Raw genomic sequence first — 20,987 nt, 5'->3', positions numbered from 1 at the left:
ACTACTGACTTCAGCAGGGAACAAACCCTTTAGGTTTTACCCTCCCCCCTTTATTATCCCATCCATCCTTGCCACCAGCTTATTATATCCACCTACTGTATCCTTCCTTGACATCCTTATCCTGCATTTGACAGTGAATAGACAAAAACACTATCCTTATCCAAAGCTAAAGAAATGCTTCTTTTTAAAAAAAAAATAAATAAAAATCATCCTGTAATGCAAACGCCTACTAAGCCAAGAGGCTGCCTTTTTTCCTTCCCTTGAGCTTCAGTACTTTCTCTTCAAAATAAAGGACTATGTAGCACAAGTGATCTCTTAAACTCTTTTCCGTATAGGTTCATCTGTTCTCAACTGAGCAGACCACAGGCTGCCAGTCCCAAAGGCCATGTAAGGTCCCCACGCCTCCTCTTCCCTCCCTGTCTGCTCCCGGCGAGAACCGGGGCTCGGAGGCACAAGGGAGGTGCCTTCCTCGCACAGACCTTCCCATGGGTGCCTGCCAGCTCCCTGTCATCTTCTTTCCCTACTGACCTGTGAGGACCAGGTGGTCCTTAACCTAGGACTGACATCCAGGGCTTCCCCAGCTCTGCTTCATGGGACAGCTCATCCAGGATGGAGCTACCTGGCTTCACCTGCGCTCCCAGGGCACCAAGAGGTGTACATCATGACTAGGACTGGCTTCTACAGCATCCACAGCAACAGAATCACAGACTGGCTGGGGTTGGAAGGGACCTCTGGAGATCATCTCGTCCAAGCCCCTGCCAGAGCAGGGTCACCCAGAGCAGGTGGCACAGGAACGCGTCCAGGCGGGTTTGGAATGTCTCCAGAGACGGAGACTCCACCACCTCTCTGGGCAGCCTGTGCCAGGGCTCTGCCACCCTCAAAGGAAAGAAGGTCCTCCTCATGTTGAGATGGAACTTCCTATGGTCAAGTTTGTGCCCATTACCCCTTGTCCTGTCCCTGGGCACCACTGAGAAGAGCCTGGCCCCATCCCCCTGACACTCACCCTTTACGTATCAATAAGCATTGATAAGATCCCACCTCAGCCGTCTTTTTTCCAGACTGAAGAGACCCAAATCCCTCAGCCTTTCTTCATGAGAGAGGTGTTCCAGTCCCCTCATCATCTTGGTAGCCCTTTGCTGTCCCCTCTCCAGCAGTTCCCTGTCCTTCTTGAACCGGGGAGCCCAGAACTGGACACAGTACTCCAAATGTGGCCTCACCAGGGCAGAGTAGAGGGGGAGGATGACCTCCCTCGACCTGGTGGCCACACTCTTCTTGGTGCACCCCAGGATGCCATTGGCCTTCTTGGCCACGAGGGCACATTGCTGGCTCATGGTCATCCTGTTGTCCCCCAGGACTCCCAAGTCTCTTTCAGCTGAGCTGCTCTCCAGCAGGTCAGCCCCCAACCTGTACTGGTGCATGGGGTTATTCCTCCCCAGGTGCAGCACCCTACACTTGCCCTTATTGAATTTCATAAGGTTCCTCTTTGCCCAGCTCTCTAGCCTGTCCAGGTCTCTCTGTATGGCAAAACCCAACCTCTAAGCACTAATAAATACTAATGTTAAATAAAATGTACCTCTCACCGAAAGACAGAAGAAGAAACATAAAGAAGAGGAGCTTTCACCATCGGAGACCCAACAGCACACAGATGTATCACAGATGTTCATGTTAGTTTAAGAACGTCGATATGCGGATTAGTCTACGCTTGCCAACTTGAGATGAATACGGTTTCTCCCAGCGTAGCTCTTCTTTGACAAGCCATCATAGCCTATCACGCATGCAGATATTTTCATACATTTTAAATTATGCACTATTGACTAGAGAAACTACTAATTTAAAGTCTGCTACAGTCTCCCTGATGTCAATTCACTTCTCTTGCTAGTCTCTTAACACAGTCCTTTAAATTAAGCGACAAACACACTTAAAAAGAACCACAAATCCAAAACCACTTGCAAAGCATGAGTAACAGCTTATTTTATAACTCTATTTTCTCGGCTACTTAAGAAAACCAAGAATACCTGCCAGTAGAGCTGAGTTAACATTATGGGCCAATTGCACACGAAGTTTAATTTTGCAAGGCTATAAAAAAACCCTCTACCAGTCTCCTCCCAATCTGAGCTGCGTTCTCACCTCTAAACAACAGATTTCAGTTCAGTTCAGCTTTCCACCAACAGTTTAGTTGTGACCAAAACCATTGCAATATATGAATTTAACTGGCATTTGCTTCTTTAACTAGCATGAGGCTAGAGAACGCAGTGGTCCTGTTGTGCTTGGCTTTCCGGATGGGTCTTTTTGATGCATCGGTGGATGCAGGACAATGGAGGTCCCAGCGAAGGATCACAAGATCATCACAGCTCCGGGGCACTTCAGGATCAGCCTTCATCACTAGCCGTATTTTGGCACAAGAGCGACAAGCCTGAAGTCCCTTTTCTGTTAGAAGCTGATAACTGATTTCTCCTTTGGATGGAAACAACAACAAAGATGCTCTGCCCTCTCTAGTGACTACTGTGAGCTTCACGACACAATTCAAGAGACGAGATATGAGTTTTAAAGCTCCTCACCTTAACGTTTCTTTCCTGAGATTTAATTTGTTCCTTCAGGGCCCAATACCCCAGTTAAGATCCACCAGGCTGGACCAATGGGACCCTTTCAGATTCCATCACCAAAGAAGGGCAGCAAGTAAGCGACTCTCACTCTGAAGCCTCCTACCAAGGAAGGTTAAGAGGCAGCATGACTAGGGTATTTTGGAGACAAGACACACCTCCCACACCAGCCTCAACTGCCCCAGCTGATAAATGGGAATTTCATCGTTCAGCTTACAGACATGATGCTGGTACAACCTTTTCCGTAGCACTGTATGGGACCACAGGGCTCCCTGTGCTGGCCCAAAGCATCACCTGAGCTGGGGCAGTTTGCTCCCACCCCGGGGACATTTAGCACTTCCACCAAAAAAAATTATCCAATGCCAACAGATGACAAAACACCTCAGCCTTGTCTCTCCAACTTATTAATTCCAGCTGCATTGTCTCAGGTGGAATTACATTATAGTATGTCACTGTCATTGTCACTGTCACAGCATTCAAATTATGTTAAGTACGGCATAAAACAAGCAAAAGCACAAAAGCAGCAGTGAAACTCAGTATCATCCTATCAGCTTTTCTGTCACTGGCAATCACAACCAAGTGTTCATAGCAGTCAAGCCACACAGCGCAGTTCCTGCTTCAGTGCAGTATGTATCTACTGTGGTTCAGAGATACCTTCCTTTCTTATGGCGTAGGAGACTAAGATATTGCTGCTACACAGTCCAACAATTTATGGAGCCCGTGATAAACCACTGCATCATTTTTCAAGGACCAAGAACTCTACATGCTTGGTCAATAAAATGTACTAAGTAATAACTCATCCCAAAAAAGTGGTGATGGCAACTCCAGAACTGCAGCTCTATTAACTCCTTTTTTTTTTTGTATGGATAAGTTTAGCTGAAGGCAATATTAGTGACAAATTGCAGCCTGGGGAAATTTTCAGATCAAGGTAATAATGCCATGAGGTAGAATGATTTGCTTTAGTGTTGCCATATAATGCTGCCAGTTCTTCCAATGGGACACTAATTGCAGCCAGAGGCCACCTTGCTTGAAAAATATCTGAAGAAATATTTTAGCACTAAAACTGTCTGCAGTAATCAAGAAATAAAGCATCCTTCCCAAGAAGGGGCACTGGGAAGGTGAAATCGGGTACAGAGTTCAACAACTAAATGATTCACGGCTGGGTGACAAGTCAGTGCTTGTCAGCTGAAGAAGCTAGTCTCAACGTCAATGTTGTCAGCTGCGGAGCAGAACCACGTAGGTGGGAAGGGACCTCTGGAGGTCCATAATCCAATCTCCCACTGAAAGCAAGGTGCTCAGGGCTCTCTCCAGCATCAACAACAGACATCACCCTTTCTCCAGGATCTGGTTCCAGAGTTTGACCATCCTCATGGCCATTTTTTCCCCTTATATCTGGACAGGATTGCTCACATTCCAACTGGTGTCTGTTACCCCTTCTCCTGTCCCAGCGCACCTTTGAGAAGATCCTGGTCCGTGGCTCCAGCCCTGGCCACCTCCTTACTGGACTTGCTCCTGTTTGCTACTGCCATTGTGCTGGGGAGCCCAAACTGGACACCTTGCACTCAGTCTCGCAAGTGCCGGGCAGAGGGAGAAGATCCCTTCCTTGGCCCTGCCGGCTGCATTCCTGCTAAAACAGCCCGGGATGGAGTCAGCCTTTGCTGCCTGGGCACACTACTGGCTCCTAGGCAACTTTTTATCCACTTAGACCCCCAGGGGTTAGTTGTTTTTTTTTTGGAAAGCTGCTTATTAAGTAGTCAGCTCCCAGTCTGTACCATTGCAAGTGGTTATTCAGGCCTTTGCACTAGCTTTTACTGAGCTTCCTAAGGCTCCTCTCAGCTCATTTCTCCGGCCCATCTCGGTCCCCCTGAACGGCAGCGCTGCCCTCCAGTGTATTATTATTCCCTACTATTCCCAATTTGGCATTGTCCGCACACTTGCTGGTGGTGTGCTCCATCCCATCATTCATGCCACGAATAAGATGTTACGCAGTACTGGCCCAAAAGCTGATCCCAGAGGGACGCCACTAACAACCAGACACCATTTTGAGTTCAGTGGCCCAAATAATTTTCCAATCACATTATCACTCCCTTACCCAGACTTCCCTTAACTAACTTAGCTATAAGGATATAAGGACTTTCCACTAATGATACATAAACACAAGCACATTCTCTGTCCCTATGCACCTTTCTGAAAGCTCTTTAATTACATGTCTTTGCCTCCTTCTGGGATGGGATGCTCCAAGACTGCTTTGAAAGGGAACCACTGGCAGGATCTGAGGGGACTGCGGAGGTGGAAAGTGCTTGTCCTGGAGCAGGTGGAACTGAACCAGACAGTAACAGCAGGCATCAGATGAGCAGAAAACCATCTGACGCCACAGACAGTTGCAGGGAAGGAGAAACAGAGGAGACTGTTTTGATCATATTCATTCTTTGAGATTTAAAGCAGTTTAGCTCCTGCAGAGGCTTCTTTCTTTCTACAGCATGAGGAAGAGTCACTCTATACATTTCTAGCCTCTCCAGCCTCCCTAAATTAACTCTCCCACGGGTACCCATTCATCCCTTCTCCTGTCATCAACCCCAAACTTCCACCCCGACTTCCAGCTGCTTCTTAGCTCTGGATAGTCCTCGTCCATTTTCCAGACAGGATCTGGAAGCCGAGCCCCACTGCATCTGGAGGGGGGTAAAACGAGGACGAACAGAGAAGTTAGGAGAGGAATTCCTCACCCAAGACAACTGGTCCGCTGTCTGCCCCAACAGGAGACCACACAAAGCATCCAAAGGCAAGTCATTTAATTTTTTTTTCAAAGTCTTCCCTTCTAAAATTGACTTGAATCTGCCTTAGAAACACCAATATACGTTATCTTGCACAATTTGCTTGCTCTTGCTTCTACAGTGCACAGATGGACAGAGCCTTTCACTTCCCTAAGAAGGATCAGGAACTCAGCTGCAAGTAGACACTGTCTAAAAGCAGCTTTGAAGCCATTTGACCTCTGTAATTCTTCCTGATTTTACACGGATGACAAGGGTTCAGGCATCTGCTCTGCCTCATTTTTGCAAATGAGTAGCTGATCCACTCTTTCCAACAGGTTTCAGTAACTACTGTAGCAAACCACGTTTTATGTGATGAATGTCAGCAAACGAACTGAAAACCCAATTGCCTACAGTGTTTCGGAAGGAAAAATGACATGGCAGCCTACCTCCTCCTTCTGTAGAGGGAATCATTAAAAAAAGGCAGGAATAAAATTCTTTGTTCCTGACACGCAGCACAGGGTGGGCAGCACACGCTGTCACTGACAGTTTCTTTGCTTTCTTCGTGCTTATTCTTTCCTTGTGATGAAATGTGAAAAGGAAAAATGATATCTGAATCACTGAGAGGTTTTTTTATTTCATTTTTAAATTGTTTTCTCAGTAGCCACTCTCCTACTCGACAGGAAATACATAACAACAACCAAATCACCCCATTTGTAAGACAGTATCCACTGCTGCTCCAGTAATTGTAAGGAGGGGTTCCCATGTACATAGCCAGAAGAAACCAAATACAACAGCTTTTTCCAATTTCAATAACCTTCAATGTACCAAGCTTCAAACCAACAGAGCCTTCTCCTGGAAAAAACAGCAGTAGTAAGTATTTTGGATTTTCAAGGTGATCTAGGCAGTCCCGCTAGGAGGACCAAAACGCTTTAATATACTGTACTGAACATCCTGACGCACAAGGAAAATGTGGGTTTCCCCGTACAGCTCATCCTCCCCGCAGACTCTGAGCCTCTACCCATCGCAGTGTAGCAGATTCCACTGTGCACAGCACCACAGCAGGCACTCTGCTCCTGACGTGACCACCAAAAGACTAAACTAGGCATCTAGAAAGGAAAAAAAAAATTAAAAAAAAAAAAAGTCTTTCAAACAACATAACCCATGGGCATTTAAAGCCAGTTTTCGCACCGTTGTTCAGCTTATATATCAATATCAGGACACCAAAGGGAAATGAGTAGTGTAGGACAGGGCAGGACTCTCGGACAGGGTCAGAAAGCCAGCTCAGACGAGGCAAGTGTCCCTGCCGCACTTCTCATCCTGCTCATCATACACCAGCACAGAGGCTATATTTCGTTTGAGCCTGCAGGTGACCTTCATATTAAATGCATCCGTGGAGCCTCCATTCTTTCTTCTTTGAACAACCACCATCAAAAAACCAAGTACTCTGGATCACTCAGCTCCCTCAAGCTTTCTCATGTGAGCCTCCAGGCCTGCTGCACTTAGGTGCTGGAGCCCCATATATAATTCAATATGTTACCAGATCTGCTCTGCAGTGTTAGTATGTCAGCTCCCGTGTTAGTTCTCACCAGTCTGACTACCGTGCATGTAAAATGTCTAAAGTAACTGCGGCTGGAACAACATAGAACATTAAGTAATTTAACAGGGGGGAAAAAAAAAAAGCATTGGCTCTGCCTGGCAGCGTTGTCCAGACTTAAATGGCAGTAAGTATGTTTTACACTTTTAATGCACAATCCAGTATGATAACTGCTAAGGTTTGGAAACTTGAAGCATTCAAAGTTAAAAAGTGACAAATTCAAGTTGCCTAAACAACACGAATTTCACCATCCCATGTGTATAAGGTCTAGAATTATGTGACCAAAATATTTTCCTTCATAATTTGCCTCACCAAAGGCACAGAATGGCTGCTGCTCAATCCACAAGCTATTCCTTTTCCTTCTAAATTGCATATTATTCTGACTATTCTTCAGAGGGAAGCCATGGACTTATTTGCTATACATCATTCAAATCCCATTCTGAAGACAGAATTTTTATCTTCCGCATAAACAAGTTATCTTTCCTAATGACCCATGTGAGATGAGATGATAGTATTATTGTCGCTTTACAATTGGGAAATGAAAGCAGAGAGATGAAAGTTAAATGCTTCCATTTCTTTTGGATGCCTTAACTGAGACTTCTGAGACCGGATTTCCAGAGAATTTAAAAATTAGTGTACAGCACTTCACCGATACATCTACCCAACGCGACTCAACAACTTGCAGAGATGCTTTGGGTAGTTTTCATTGAGTTAGTTCCCGAGCCAACGTAGCCACAGCATGCTGCCTCGGCTGCTCAGCTCTAGTGGAAGAAACCAGGCAGCTGGCCCAGGTTGCATCAACACACACCACCATACTGACTCCAGGATCCAGCCCAATGCTTCAGCAGAGCCACGTGCTGCAAGGACCTACTACACCACCTGGGGTTAAATCTGACATTACTAGATGATGCTGCCTGCGCTGCTGAAACTCTTGAGGGGCTACAAGCAGAGGTCACACCAAGTTCAGTAGCAGCTTGGAACACTCGACATTTCATAGAATCATATAAAATCATAAATGGTTTGGGGTTAGAAGGGACCTTGAAGATCACCCAGTTCCAACCCCCTGCCCTGGGCAGGGACACCTCCCACCAGACCAGGCTGCTCAAAGCCCCATCCAGCCTGGCCTTGAACACCTCCAGGGATGGGGCAGCCACAGCTTCTCTGGGCAACCTGTTCCAGTGCCTCACCACCCTCACAGGAAAGAATTTCTTCCTAATATCCAATCTAAATCTCCACTCTTTCAGTTTGAAACCGTTACCCCTTGTCCTATTGCTCCATTCCCTGATAAAGAGTCCCTCCCCATCTCTCCTATAGGCCCCCATTAGGTACTGGAAGGCTGCCATAATGTCTCCCCGGAGCCTTCTCTTCTCCAGGCTGAACAACCCCAACTCTCTCAGCCTGTCCTCACAGCAGAGGGGCTCCAGCCCTCTGAGCATCTTCGTGGCCCACAAATCAGATCCCTGAGCATCAAATTAGATGCACAAAAAATGGGAAACACCCCACGAGCAGCTCACCATGGAAAGTCTAGTTTAAGTACCTTGCCACGGGGAACTTGAAAACTCAAAGGCAGAGTAGTATTGCAGCTCTCCAGAACTAAGCTCCACTGCCTGGGCTATTAAGGTTTCCTTCCTCTTCTGACAGGTCTCCCATTCTTGCTGCTACTTCTTCACCTTCATCAACCACTTTCTCCACCACAGCTCTGACTCAGAAACACGGCACTCGGCACTCTGAGCGATACAATAGTTCTAGGATAAAATATCCTAATAAACATAAAGTAATACTACTAATATTACACTGCATCACCTTACTCCAATTTAGACTATTAATTTCTGTGTTTTTTTAAAATGATACTTTTGAAGATTCCTCCTACAGCAGCAGAGATACCCATCGCTTATCTGCAGGATCAGACCTTTGGGTCAGACTAACTCTCCTCTCTAGTCTTGACCTTTCTGTCTATATTCACCCCCTCCTGCTGCAGCCTCTCTTCAGTGCCTCGCTCAGTCTCTTTTCCCCCAGATAATCTGAATTCTTTCACATCATCAGAGCCACCTTGCCTCCCTGCTGCCCTCACGCGAGCCCCTTGTCCAGGGGTCGCTTTCAGCTCCTGACTTCACTGAACGTGAGCCAAAGCCAAGAGGCTCTTCACTGTCCATCCTACCCCTTACCTCTGCCTGTCCAGAGCCCTGCTCCTGCTCCCAGCCTGCAGCTCCTAACACAGTCAGTCCATGTTCCCCGTGTTCTTCAGTGAATACTGTTAGAATGGTTTAGTAAAAGCAAGTTAAAGACAGGAAGACAGGAAAACCTGAATACTTTAAAAGGGCATAGCATTTGCTATTTTTATTCAAAGCGCTGTGGCGAGCGTAATTATGCAAATTTGAAAAAACTTGTCATAATTGACCTTTTCAAAACATGTGTGTCCATGGGTCTAACATACAATTCATTGGTGAATCCTGAAATTTATTAAAGGTCAGAAGTTCTACAACTTCTTCTCATTTCATCATTAAAGAACTTATTTAAGAGGCGCCCAGCAGCAATCATTAATGAAAAACAAACTTGCTTAAAAACAGGTAAAAATTTTGATGCATTGGGTTAGAAAAACCTGTACCTTTAAAAAGTTCTGTAAAAGGAAAAAAAGAAAAACACCCAAATTGTTCTTGCTACAGAATCTACCAGCTTACTTGTTGTTCTGAAAGTGCAACAATGCCAGAATCCAAAGATTCTGGTCATTTGAAGCCTTGTAAGCAGATTTAGTAAATGGTTCAGGAGTCACTACTGTTTCAAACTAAGTTTATTGTGGCAGTGCATAGAGTAAGTCTCAAATCTCATTGTGTCTAGATCCTTTGGGGCTGGGCTGGCTCTTCTACCCTACTGCTCTCCAAGAACTGTCTCACAGACCTTTGTATGCCTTTGGAAAAGGCCGTTCTCCACCTTTCCAATCTCATTCTTAGCAACACAATCTCTCCCCACCCTGAAAATCAGTTTGGGCTCCAACCTTTCTATGAAGAGCTCACACAGAGCCTGGCAAAACACCTAGTAAAATGAAACTTCATGAAGATTTCTGTGGAGTCAAGACTGACCAAGGAGAGATTTCAGACAGAACACGCACAGGAAAAAAAAAAACCAAAACAAAACCCCCACATTTTCACAAATACTTACAAGAGCAGTTACTCTTGAACTTTATGCGGTATTTTTTATGCAGGGTCCACTTGAGAATTTTCAAGTATTTTTTCTTTCAAGAAACTGAAACACGATGACAAATAGGTAAAGCTGTCCTTAATTAGAACAGTAGTTATAACATGAAATACTGATCCTGTTCCATGGTAGAAATGACAGAACTATGGCTTTTACCAAGGGAATGAAGCAATGAACATAAAAAAGCTGAGGACCAGATCAAACAGAATTGGTTGCCAGAGCATCAGAGGATGATGAGGATCAGAGGATGTCAGATGAAAATGAATCTACAACAATTTATACCAATAAAGGCAGCTTGTCCTTCAAGCTCAAGGTCATTTTTTTCAGAAAAAGAACAAATCTTTTTTTGTGCAATTTGCACGCACTACAAGCTCTTGCTTCTTGAATTCATCTTTCCACACAGCAGCATCACGGACTATAGTACGAATGGGATTTTTTTTCCATTGGTACCTACACTCTGAGAAATGTATTAGTTCAACTGTTTCTTGTACAACAGATGGAAGGACATCATAAAATATCAGATGGTCCCCTAGCAGGCTCTTTGAAATTCAAATAAGGCTACATATCCTTCGCCCCTGCCACACAAGACCATAACAGGGTTGATTACAGAAATGCTACATACTAGCACAGGTCTGTGTCAAATCAGTAATGTGACACAGCGTCAAGCTTAACAGCAGGGTTTTAACTGTTTATTTTCATTTAGCCCCTGCCTGCAGCATCTGTCACGACCAGGAACACTCCATGAAGTCCCAAACAACCAGCACAAGGACATCAAATATAGCCTGGTACTCAGCAGCTGGAATTATCCTGCCATAGTTATTCCATTTTCATCCAAGATAGTCAGCAATTTAGGATGCATTTCTGGAGATAATGCAGTACCAAAGCAATTATTCAGTAACCTGCTGAATAACTTATATTAGATAACAGACTTCACTTTTGCTGCTCTGCCTTCACATACATTTCAGGAGGTGGTGCTGTCACTGGGATGGAAATGGACCAAAAACTCTCACAAGGTGTTTGTGCACTGAATATACTGGTTGATCTTACCGTTTAATATGCCTATGCATATAAAATACTTCAGCAGATCAGGATGACTTTATGCAAGAAATGCACAAGCCCACACGTGCATGCACATGACGCAAACTGAAGACTCAACTTTCATGCAAAGTAACTAGTAAATGCACGTTCAACATTTTTTGAAAATTCAAAGCCCATCAGTTTCTAATGCTCCCAATTTGAATGTACTTGTTTGGAAAAGAACAGCAGCTCTTTAGTGCTTTGCATCAATTCAAACCATGGGCTATTACTCATAGAGAATAAACCTGTTGTGTCATCCATCTGTAACAGCCATCTGGGACAGATGTTTTAAACGGAAACTGCCAGGAGATTTAGGGTCCACAATCAACTTATCTTACAACTTGATCATTTACCCCTGAATGCCCCAATAAGAAATTATGGAGTCCCATCTGACCGAAGGAAGCAATACACATACTGCACATTGGCTTCCTTCCCCGATCCATGAATAGTCCAGGAAGCAGATCAATGCTACGCCCATACCATCCTATTCCATCCCACCCAATCCCTGCTGCTTGGAGAGCTAAAGCTCACCTGAACTTTTTCTGGGCATGGAATTGACCACACATAATGCACGCAAAGTCAGACTGACTATTTGTTTGCTCTTATTTACTTGCTACCAAGGAACTTAGTTCCTTAAGCCAAAGAAATTCGCTTTAAAGTGTGTTAATGATCAGCAGGTATAAATATTTTTCATAAAATTCCGAAACAAAATTATTAGGTATTCACGCCCAAGTTCTATGAATTTCTCTGCATGTCCATCTGGCAGACAGCTGCATTAGCTATTTGCTGTCACATGCAGTAAATTGATCTACTGGCATTTAAAGGTGTCATCTTTACTCATTACGGTTTCAATGATTGCTCCAGCACTGCCAGTGTTGTACCAACGACCTGAGTTCTGACTACAGCTTTTCATCTCTGCTAGTCACAAAACCAGCAAGATTAATTCCACTTATAAAGCAGTATAAGAAGAGACAGAAGATACTGAAGGACTAGGCTGCTTTGCTTCAGAGTTCATTGATCTCTATACGGTAACAATTCGAGGAGAACGTTAATTTAATGACTCTGAAGTGCAACATACATTTTTCAGATTGAGGTAAAACATCAGAACTGGTGACACTGCAACACAGAATTAAGGTAAATGGGTTTCATAGACAAGAATGGGATTATATTATGCTCACAGTGATGAAAAACTACCCAATTGCTCCCACATCACGACCACTGTCCTCAGTCACAGAATCACAGAATTGTAGGCGGTGGAAGGGACCTTCAGAGATCATCTAGTCCAACCCCCTGCCAGAGCAGGGTCACCTACAGCAGGCTGGACAGTGGCAAGAGGGATGTGACTGCCCCCTCACAAGATAGACCATACTGCCCTGAAGAGTTTGGGGCAGATGTTTGTTACCCTTAGCCACATCTGCATGCTCTCCCCAGTCCATTTCTAAACTATTTTAGCTGCAGTGCCAGAGACCAGAACACCATTTCTGCCCGGAGGTATTTCGGGCTGGCAAACAACAGCAGCCCCCCGGTGTCACTGAGGGACTGTTTAAAAGCAAGCAGTACTGACACAGCTTGGAAAACATACCAAAACACAAGACATTCAAGATGCACTAGACTATGTTCTAGCACACTCTAAGTGATACACACAAGAGGTTTTCAAGAAAAGACACAATGAACATCCACGCTCCTAGCAATACACAGGCTGTTGCGTGCTGCTGTGCTTTAATTGTCCCCAATTTGCACGCTTTAGCACAACCTGGCAGGCAAAGGAGTCCATAACCACCACGAGTGACCGAGGCGCTTCTGCTGAGAAAATGACCACGAGCATATTTCTCATGCAACACTCTTCCAGCCGGGGAATGCTCAAGACGACATGACAGCATCTTGGGAAAGAAAGGACGTACCTTTAGAGGGCGAGAGCTAACATGAACCAGCACATGTGCTTCAACTGGAAATTCAACACCAGCTGAAATAACATCACCTCCCATTCACTGACACCCCCCCGGGCGGCAGAGGAACTAAGCACGGTGGTGATCTGCAACTCCCAGCCGCACACATACATAACCACAGCCAAGGCAGACCGTGGGAAAATCTGGAATTTTGATCATGCCTCACTAGAGAAAAACATAATTAAAACTATTACACTTGGAAAACGTCCAGCTCTATGAATCTGACAAAGACATTTATGACAATAAAAGAATAATAATGTCCAGTAAAATCCCTGTACATAAAAGCACTAAAAGAGGTTTATAGTCAGAAATCCAAGAGAAGAACATTTTAAACAAGTTAATGTGAAACTTCTATAGGAAGGAAATAGCATGATTTTTTCCATTTTTTAAACTGATGTTTAAATTCACAGCTATCTGTATCCCATCGCACTTCTGTCAGACTAAACATGTCTTGTTTTATTACAGGTCAGCGCAACTTATCTCTTGGGATATTTTTGATGAAAATGAACTCTAGGCTTTAGAAAAAACAGCCCAATGTCCTTTCTGCGACAGCTAATTTTTGACACTTCGATCCCCTTTGCATTTCTACCCTTTGAAGGATGCCTAACATGAGAAGGAATTCATAACACCATCCACCAAGAGGGGTGCATTACAGTAAGACATATTGATGTGCTTGCTCTTTTTATTGATCCATGCAGCAGGTTGTTATTTGAGGTAACATTAAGAGAAATGTCACATTACTTAAAGAGAAAAAAATTATTTCACAGTTTTGGGAAAAAAACATTTGGCAAAATGCTGCCATCTGCACCAATATTTGAAAACCAAGCTATTCAAATATGCATAATTTACTTAATCTTATCAAGATATTTGAAAATTAGAGGGGTTTTACTACATTTTCCAAAGAAACATCACTTTGCATACAGAATATGATATCCATCTAGAAAACTGACACTTGAAACAGCCTTGCCTTTTCAAGTCCATACCACCTCATTATACCAGGTTCTTCATACATACTGAGCGTATGACTTCTGGAAGTTGCTTTTGGAAAATAAGGATGAAGGGAGACAAAAACTACAAAGATGGCTCAAATGATGACAATAAGAATTTTAAATCTCTCGAAAATATGTATACTAAAGAGTTGTGATGATTTCCTGCAATTTTTCCTGTTTATTTTAGAATTGGGCACAAGAGAGCGGCTTAGAGGAACCCCTTTTCTTGAAGAGTTTCAGGAGGTTAAGAATTTCAAAGCTGATTATGCTGACAAACAATTCCAATTTCGGAGCAGTCCAAGCAGCACGTGACATAAGAAAATAACTTTCTTATGCACTGGAGCCTGTTTGGGATTGCACCTGTTAGAGCCCAGAAACTGGAGACGGAGACCACGGCCACCCACAGTTTATTTGAAGAAAACATCTTCTGCCACCCTGCCTGTGTCAGTGATCACCCTTGTTTTGGAGGGGTGTCCCTTGTTTCATCTATTTGCTGTTTAAGCCTGGAAAAGGTGGAACGAAGCCTCCGCAGATTTTAACTAAGCAACATAGCTGCCCACTAAGCCTTCTTTACTATAGCACTTTACCTAACCACAATGTTTAAAATACAAAAAGATTCTTTCAATTTTATCCTGAGCCTCCGCTGAACAGCACACCCGAACCAGACAGCGCTCAAGAAAGAAAACTCCTGGAATGATTCATTAATAGCACAGTCAAATCCAAATAGACTATGGTAGAGTATCATTAGACTTTACTGTAACAGATCAGTGACATATTCAGGGTAAGGCTTTGGAAAAAGATAGTTGGAAAGTCTTTCTACACCCCTGGAAGTTTCTAGTACCAGCCCAGCAGACCTTTCTGGACATTTGCTAAGCTCTGGAAGACTATAAAGTACAGGCTTCAGAGGACTCTGCTGCTGTGTGTTCCGAGCTGCTGAGCAAACCATAGGAGAGGGACTGTGAAGCAGAAATGGAAAAAAAAAAAAACCTCAAGCTGACTTAGCCATGTGCTCTAGAAAAACAATGCTTTTTCCAGGAAAATGTTCTAAACAGCTGAACCTTATCAAGAGACTGGACGTAAGCCGATCCTCCAAGGAATGCTCAGTAATGAAAGATTAACATGCACTTTACTTTTGGGGTTTTGAACATAAGACTATCTCCCACCTTCAAATCTATTTTTCTGAATATCTTTGTACGCGGTATTTACAACGACCACTTCTGTTCTTAAGGTAGCAGCAGAAAGAATATCTTCTTTGAGTAAACAGATTTGGATAGACTGCAGAAATTTGCCAAATATTGACTTTGTTAGGGCTGAGCTTAAAATTTCAATCTTGTTTCAGTTTCAAGTAGAATGAAACTTTACAAACTGATTTGTAAAACAAATGTATTATATTACATTAAAACATGTGAATTGTACTAGTTCAAATAATAAACTGAAACGTCTATGAAAACTGAGTATTTGAGAGCAGCAGAAATATATAATTAAGGCTAAAACAGTACAGTAGGAAAAATGTTGTGTCCTTGGACATTCTGTCTGAACACATAAGGAAACACTATTTTACTGTGAGAATGACTGAGCATGAAGCAGATCACCCAGAGAAGCTGTGGAGTCTCCATCCTTGGAGATGTTAAAAAAAAGCAAACTATCTGGCCATGGTCATGGGCAGCCTGCTCTAGGTGACTCTGCTTGAGCAGGGGGGTTGGACCAGATGACCTCCAGAGGTCTCTTCCAACCTCAACCATTCTATGCTTCTAAAATACTTCTCAAAAATAAAGTCCCTTACTACCATCCAAAAAGGTAGTCAACTCGTACAATTTCTGGAACTAGTGAATGCTAGCATCAGATGTGCTTTGGTTCCCCTGGAGAGATGAATCAGATCTCTCCACGTTCTCACTGTCAACCCACTCAGGCAAGGTCACAGGCAGACACTCTGCCTGCCTGGCCCAGATGTGCTTACTGGTAGTGTACAACAGCAGTCAGCCAACCCATCTAGAATGTTTTAGTCTACAAGCCTTTTCTTCAGTGGCACTTTCAGTCAAGTGTCTCCCCACTCCCTGACTACCAGTTTTTAACAAAATTTAGCCTAATACCTTTGCATCTATGTTTTATCAAACTGGAAGAAACCATTTGTTGAATACAAGTTATAAGTGAGGAAACTGACAATTCAAAATAGAAGCCCTTATTTCTGTTAGAAACCAAGTTAAAAACATGTTGCATGGTGTGCAGCTGCTGAGCAATGTTTGTGTAAAGCATACTATGCATCCAAGAATTACAGCTGAAGCATTACCTGCTTGTAGTTCTCCGGTTGCCTAACGAGATCCGTTTCTGTGGCAGAAAAATGGCCAAGGATCTGGTCCATATGAGAGCCACTAGTGAATAAATGGATCTGGAATAGATTAAATTAAAAGATATTTGTCAGTACAAGGGCCAGATCATTAACAGCATCATTAGCTACCCTCTAAATGGCTGCGTGGATTGAAATGGTGATGTGAACCAGCGGTTACAAGCCCATTCCCAATGGACAAGCACAAGTGTAACTACTACCACCAAAACAGACCTTTTTAAAACAGCCTGCAGGAAATGATGATCACTCAGCACAATCATCTCACAAAATGGTCCATCTGCCAGTGCTACCAGAACCACATGCAGGAATTGCTACTGCTGCCGTCACAGTAAAACTGAAAGATTTCTCTCTTCATCCTGTCTTAGTGCCTTTTTCCTTACACTACACACTCTCTTGTGCATACCACGAAAGGAAAAAACATTTACACAGATAGCAGAAGTCTTAACAGAGGTAAAGGATACCCTCAGCACAATTTTTGATCTCTTCTTTTAAAGCAGAAAATGCTACCCAGTCACAGTAAGTTTCTCTTTTGCTGCTATATATTGTTGCCTTTTGCTTACTGGGACCTTGTCCCAGCTGTGCTGGTGATGGTATCATCAATTACTTGGCGAAGAAGCTTCCCAAGTTAGTCAAGGGAACAATAAAAAGCAATTCCTCCTATTCAGAGCTGATCCCTTTGTTACTGTAATAACTGCAGCTGCCAAACAAGATAGCAGTGCACATTTGTCAGACAATCGCTCATATTTCATTAATATTTCTGCCAGAAGACAGAGAATGTTTCCTGCTTTTCTTCCTTTATTCTAATATGAACTTTATCATACACTTGGGTATTGACAACTATTTTAAACTTGACAGGCACTGGGTAATTATCAACCCTTCCCTGAAACTTCAGAATATTTTAGCGTTCCTTTCCCAAAACTCACTTCTGGTGACAACCATCTGTCACATGTGCAGAGCTATGTGAGTTTAAAAATAAAAAAGCACCTCCCCACACAATGTTCTTCCTTTCTACTTGCCTCTCCTCTCCCTGCTGCATTCTTGTGTAACTCTGGATGCCAAACCTTTGGGCCTCCAGCACCAGCGATGCATTTCAGCCCGTCTTCAAAAGAATGTTGCGGCAGCATCACCAGCTTAAGCTCAAAACAAATACTCTAAAGCTGTAACAATAGAGGAATAAGGTGTTCCCCTGAGACCAGACTAGATGGGTATTGGAATAATCCAGCATTTGTAACTGGAATAATCCAGCATTTGTATTTTTGCTTTTACAATCTGTTACTGATAACCACAACATACCGAAGATGAGAGAAGGCTTAAGGAGGAAAACAGTATGAAAGTAAAAGCAGCAGGTGAGCCAGGGAGAGACAGAGCATGTGCAGCTGTTGTGAACGGCCCCAAGATGGACTGAGGAGGTGGCAGGTCTCATTTAACCTTACACCAACCTTTGCGTGAGAGTACAGGCACAGCACCCACAAAGCATCACTTCTGGGGAGCTCCCAGTACCAATTCCTAAACGCTTAGGCACCCTGCAAGGGAGCTCAGCCTGTCTAATTCACCTAAGAGAAGATGAAAAGGTTCCTAGTTCACTCACACCTGCACTAGAGGAAAAACTTCTACTGCATTAAAGACTGCCTACTGAGATCTAGTGGCAAATTCACTTCAGGAAAAAAACCAAAGATTTTTCAAACCAAATATCTCAAGACCAAAAAAAAAAAAAAAAAAGATGTAATTAACCAATGTAGTAATTTACAGAGTAACGTGATAGATTCTTCATGCCAAGATACAGATGAATCTAACAATTGTAGTTTAGCTCACTCATCAATTACTGACAATGGGGTAATCACCCAGCACCAGTCTCTGCCCTCTGTTATTCAGAGATCAAGACTTTGTCCTTGTCCCTTTACTCTGTTACTACAACATCAGATATATAGATACAACCAACGCGCTGTAATAATACCTTATTTCATATTGATTGTCTTAGAAGAGGCACAAGAAACCATTCCGTTCATAGGAGGTATTTCCCAGGGCTGCTCTGCATTCTTACTGACAGAATAAAACACCTCCTATTACAGTCTCCCAGCATATTACAGCCATTATTGTCATTTCACCATGATCTGATACTGCCAATTATGTTAAACTCCTCGTCTATCATGAAGACTCCAACTTAACATAATTTTAGTCCTACGAACTTATACGCATATCCATAATCGTATGTTCACCTGCTTAACAGAATTCACCTCTGAACCCAATCCAACCTTTCCTGTGTTTCAGGTGTGATTTCTGTCCTAGTCTTTAGTGGATGGAGGGCAGCTGAAAACACCCACGGGAAATCCATCGGTTTTGCAGAAACTCACTTATTCCGCTATTTCTTTTCACAGGCTGATAGTGGCAGAGTGCATTTAACAGGCCCAAAAAACAATGCCGGTTTTAATCCACTTAGGTTCCCACCTGTTTTTCTGAAACCATGCAAGGTTTCTCATTCACATTTTTTAAGTCAAAGCGGTAATTCAAAGCCTAACTAAAACCAGCTCCTCTCCCCTATGAATTCAAGAGGGATCAAAAACCAGGCAGACAGATATTCCTCTGGCACTTGACAGAAAGAGGAAGAAACTGAACAGAAAGAACCAAGAGGGTGTGTCTTAACACAGTAATTTATCCTTCACGCTTCCATATATTTGAAGGTATACCAGGTAAATATGTACCACTGAGAATTTCGAGGGAATTATAATGGTGTTACTATATTATACTTTCAAAGCAGGCCAACCTGTCCGTGTTGAGAAGCCATTATAATATTATTCAACAGCTCATAGCCTCAGGCTGCAAAATTCCTCAGCAACAGAGAAGTTAAGATTTCCCTGAGGAAGTTTTTCCTCCTACAGCAGGACATGTGTAAGCTTCAACATGCCTTCTGGGAGCTGAAGTTGCTGAAAAGCAGCTCATCAGAAGAGCTAGCAAAGAGAACAGCCAGTTAGGCCACCTAACAAGCAATTCCCAACACGACTGGCTGCAGCTCCAGAGAGGCTTCTCTCTCCAGTAACCTACACTGGTTACTGCAGAACTTCATACTATCAACCTGAAGTGGCTGTGGGCAGGACAGGGTAGATAGGGACACCAGCAATCACAGACTCACAGAATGGCAGGGGTTGGAAGGGACCTCTGGAGATCATCCAGTCCAACCCCCTGCCAGAGCAGGGTCACCCAGAGCAGGTGGCACAGGAATGCGTCCAGGCGGGTTTGGAATGTCTCCAGAGACGGAGACTCCACCACCTCTCTGGGCAGCCTGTGCCAGGGCTCTGCCACCCTCAAAGGAAAGGAGTTCCTCCTCACATTGAGATGGAATTTCCTATGGTCAAGTTTGTGCCCGTTATCCCTTGTCCTGTCCCTGGACACCACTGAGAAGAGCCTCCTGACACCCACCCTTTACGTATTGGTAAGCATTGATAAGATCCCCCCTCAGTGATCTTTTTTGCAGACTGAAGAGACCCAAATCCCTCAGCCTTTCTTCATAAAAGAGATGTTCCAGTCCCCGAATCATCTTGGTAGCCCTTGAAGCCCAATCACTTTAAGTTATCAGTTGTGTGCTTTGGAGAAAGAAAAGCCATTAATTTTTGCCTGTTTCCCCCTCATATTTCCCTCCTACTGCTCCCTTTCCCTTTCTTCAGGCAGTACAGTACTATTTCATTAAGACATGAGTCATCACTTGTAACCTGAAGGTACATGTCCCTGATCACCCAAGTGATTCAGAATTTTTTCCACAAAATCATAGAAATTGAAAAGACCTTTGGAGGTCCTAAGTCCTACCTCCTGCTCTAACCAGGACTATTGCCAACATCACTTTGTGAGTCTTGGAAACCTCTGAGGATGGAAACCATTCAGCGTCTCTGGTGACCTGCTCCAATGCTACCCATCATCCCAGAGAAGCTTTTTCTAATACACCTGAACCTTCCACACTATCATCAGTGGCTCCTTCCCCTTTGTCTTCTGCTACTGCTGCGAAGACGATGGAACCATCTTTGTAACCACCCACCAAATCGCTGAAGGCAGCCATTAGGTAACCTCCTCCTCAGCCTCCTCTCCACCAGAACAAACAAGCCCAACTCCCTCAACCTCTTCTTGGAGGTCATGCCCAACTCAGCTAGTCCTTGACTATCTGGGTAGCCTCTTGCTGGATCTTCTACGTACAATTCTTACTTCCAGTAGCAATATCCATAACTTAAAAAATACAGAGTGGAAAAGCAGTCATCGCCTGAATAAGAACATATTTTTCAAGTGTGATGCTTTTTTCTCAGAAAGCCCCCAATAGAGAATATGGTATTTTAGAGCCCGTGTGAGTCACAGAACGAAATCTGTGGAAGTGTCGCCGCTACTTGGCAAAAATTATAGCTCGTGATCAGCAGTAAATAAGACTGTTCCGCAGTTGAGATACATAACCTGTTAAGTTATTAAACAGAGAGAATAAAAGCCATAATTATCATTTTGTAGAGAAAACCCTCTGTAA

General features: G+C 43.6%; 1 protein-coding gene across 2 annotated transcripts in view; it reads right to left on the bottom strand.

Moving 5' to 3' along the window:
• TEDC1 (tubulin epsilon and delta complex 1) overlaps window positions 1-20,987 on the bottom strand; it is an 82,966-nt gene that overhangs the window by 35,684 nt on the left and 26,295 nt on the right. For both annotated transcript variants that reach the window (XM_074598407.1, XM_074598406.1), the window contains one exon: window positions 16,436-16,534. In XM_074598407.1, the coding sequence (XP_074454508.1) occupies window positions 16,436-16,534 (99 nt within the window). The remainder of the gene's footprint in view (window positions 1-16,435; window positions 16,535-20,987) is intronic.

This window comes from Larus michahellis, chromosome 8 (assembly GCF_964199755.1).
Source record: "Larus michahellis chromosome 8, bLarMic1.1, whole genome shotgun sequence".
NCBI lineage: Eukaryota > Metazoa > Chordata > Aves > Charadriiformes > Laridae > Larus > Larus michahellis.
Note: the sequence above shows the minus strand (reverse complement) of the source record. Positions and strands in the feature narration are given on the sequence as shown.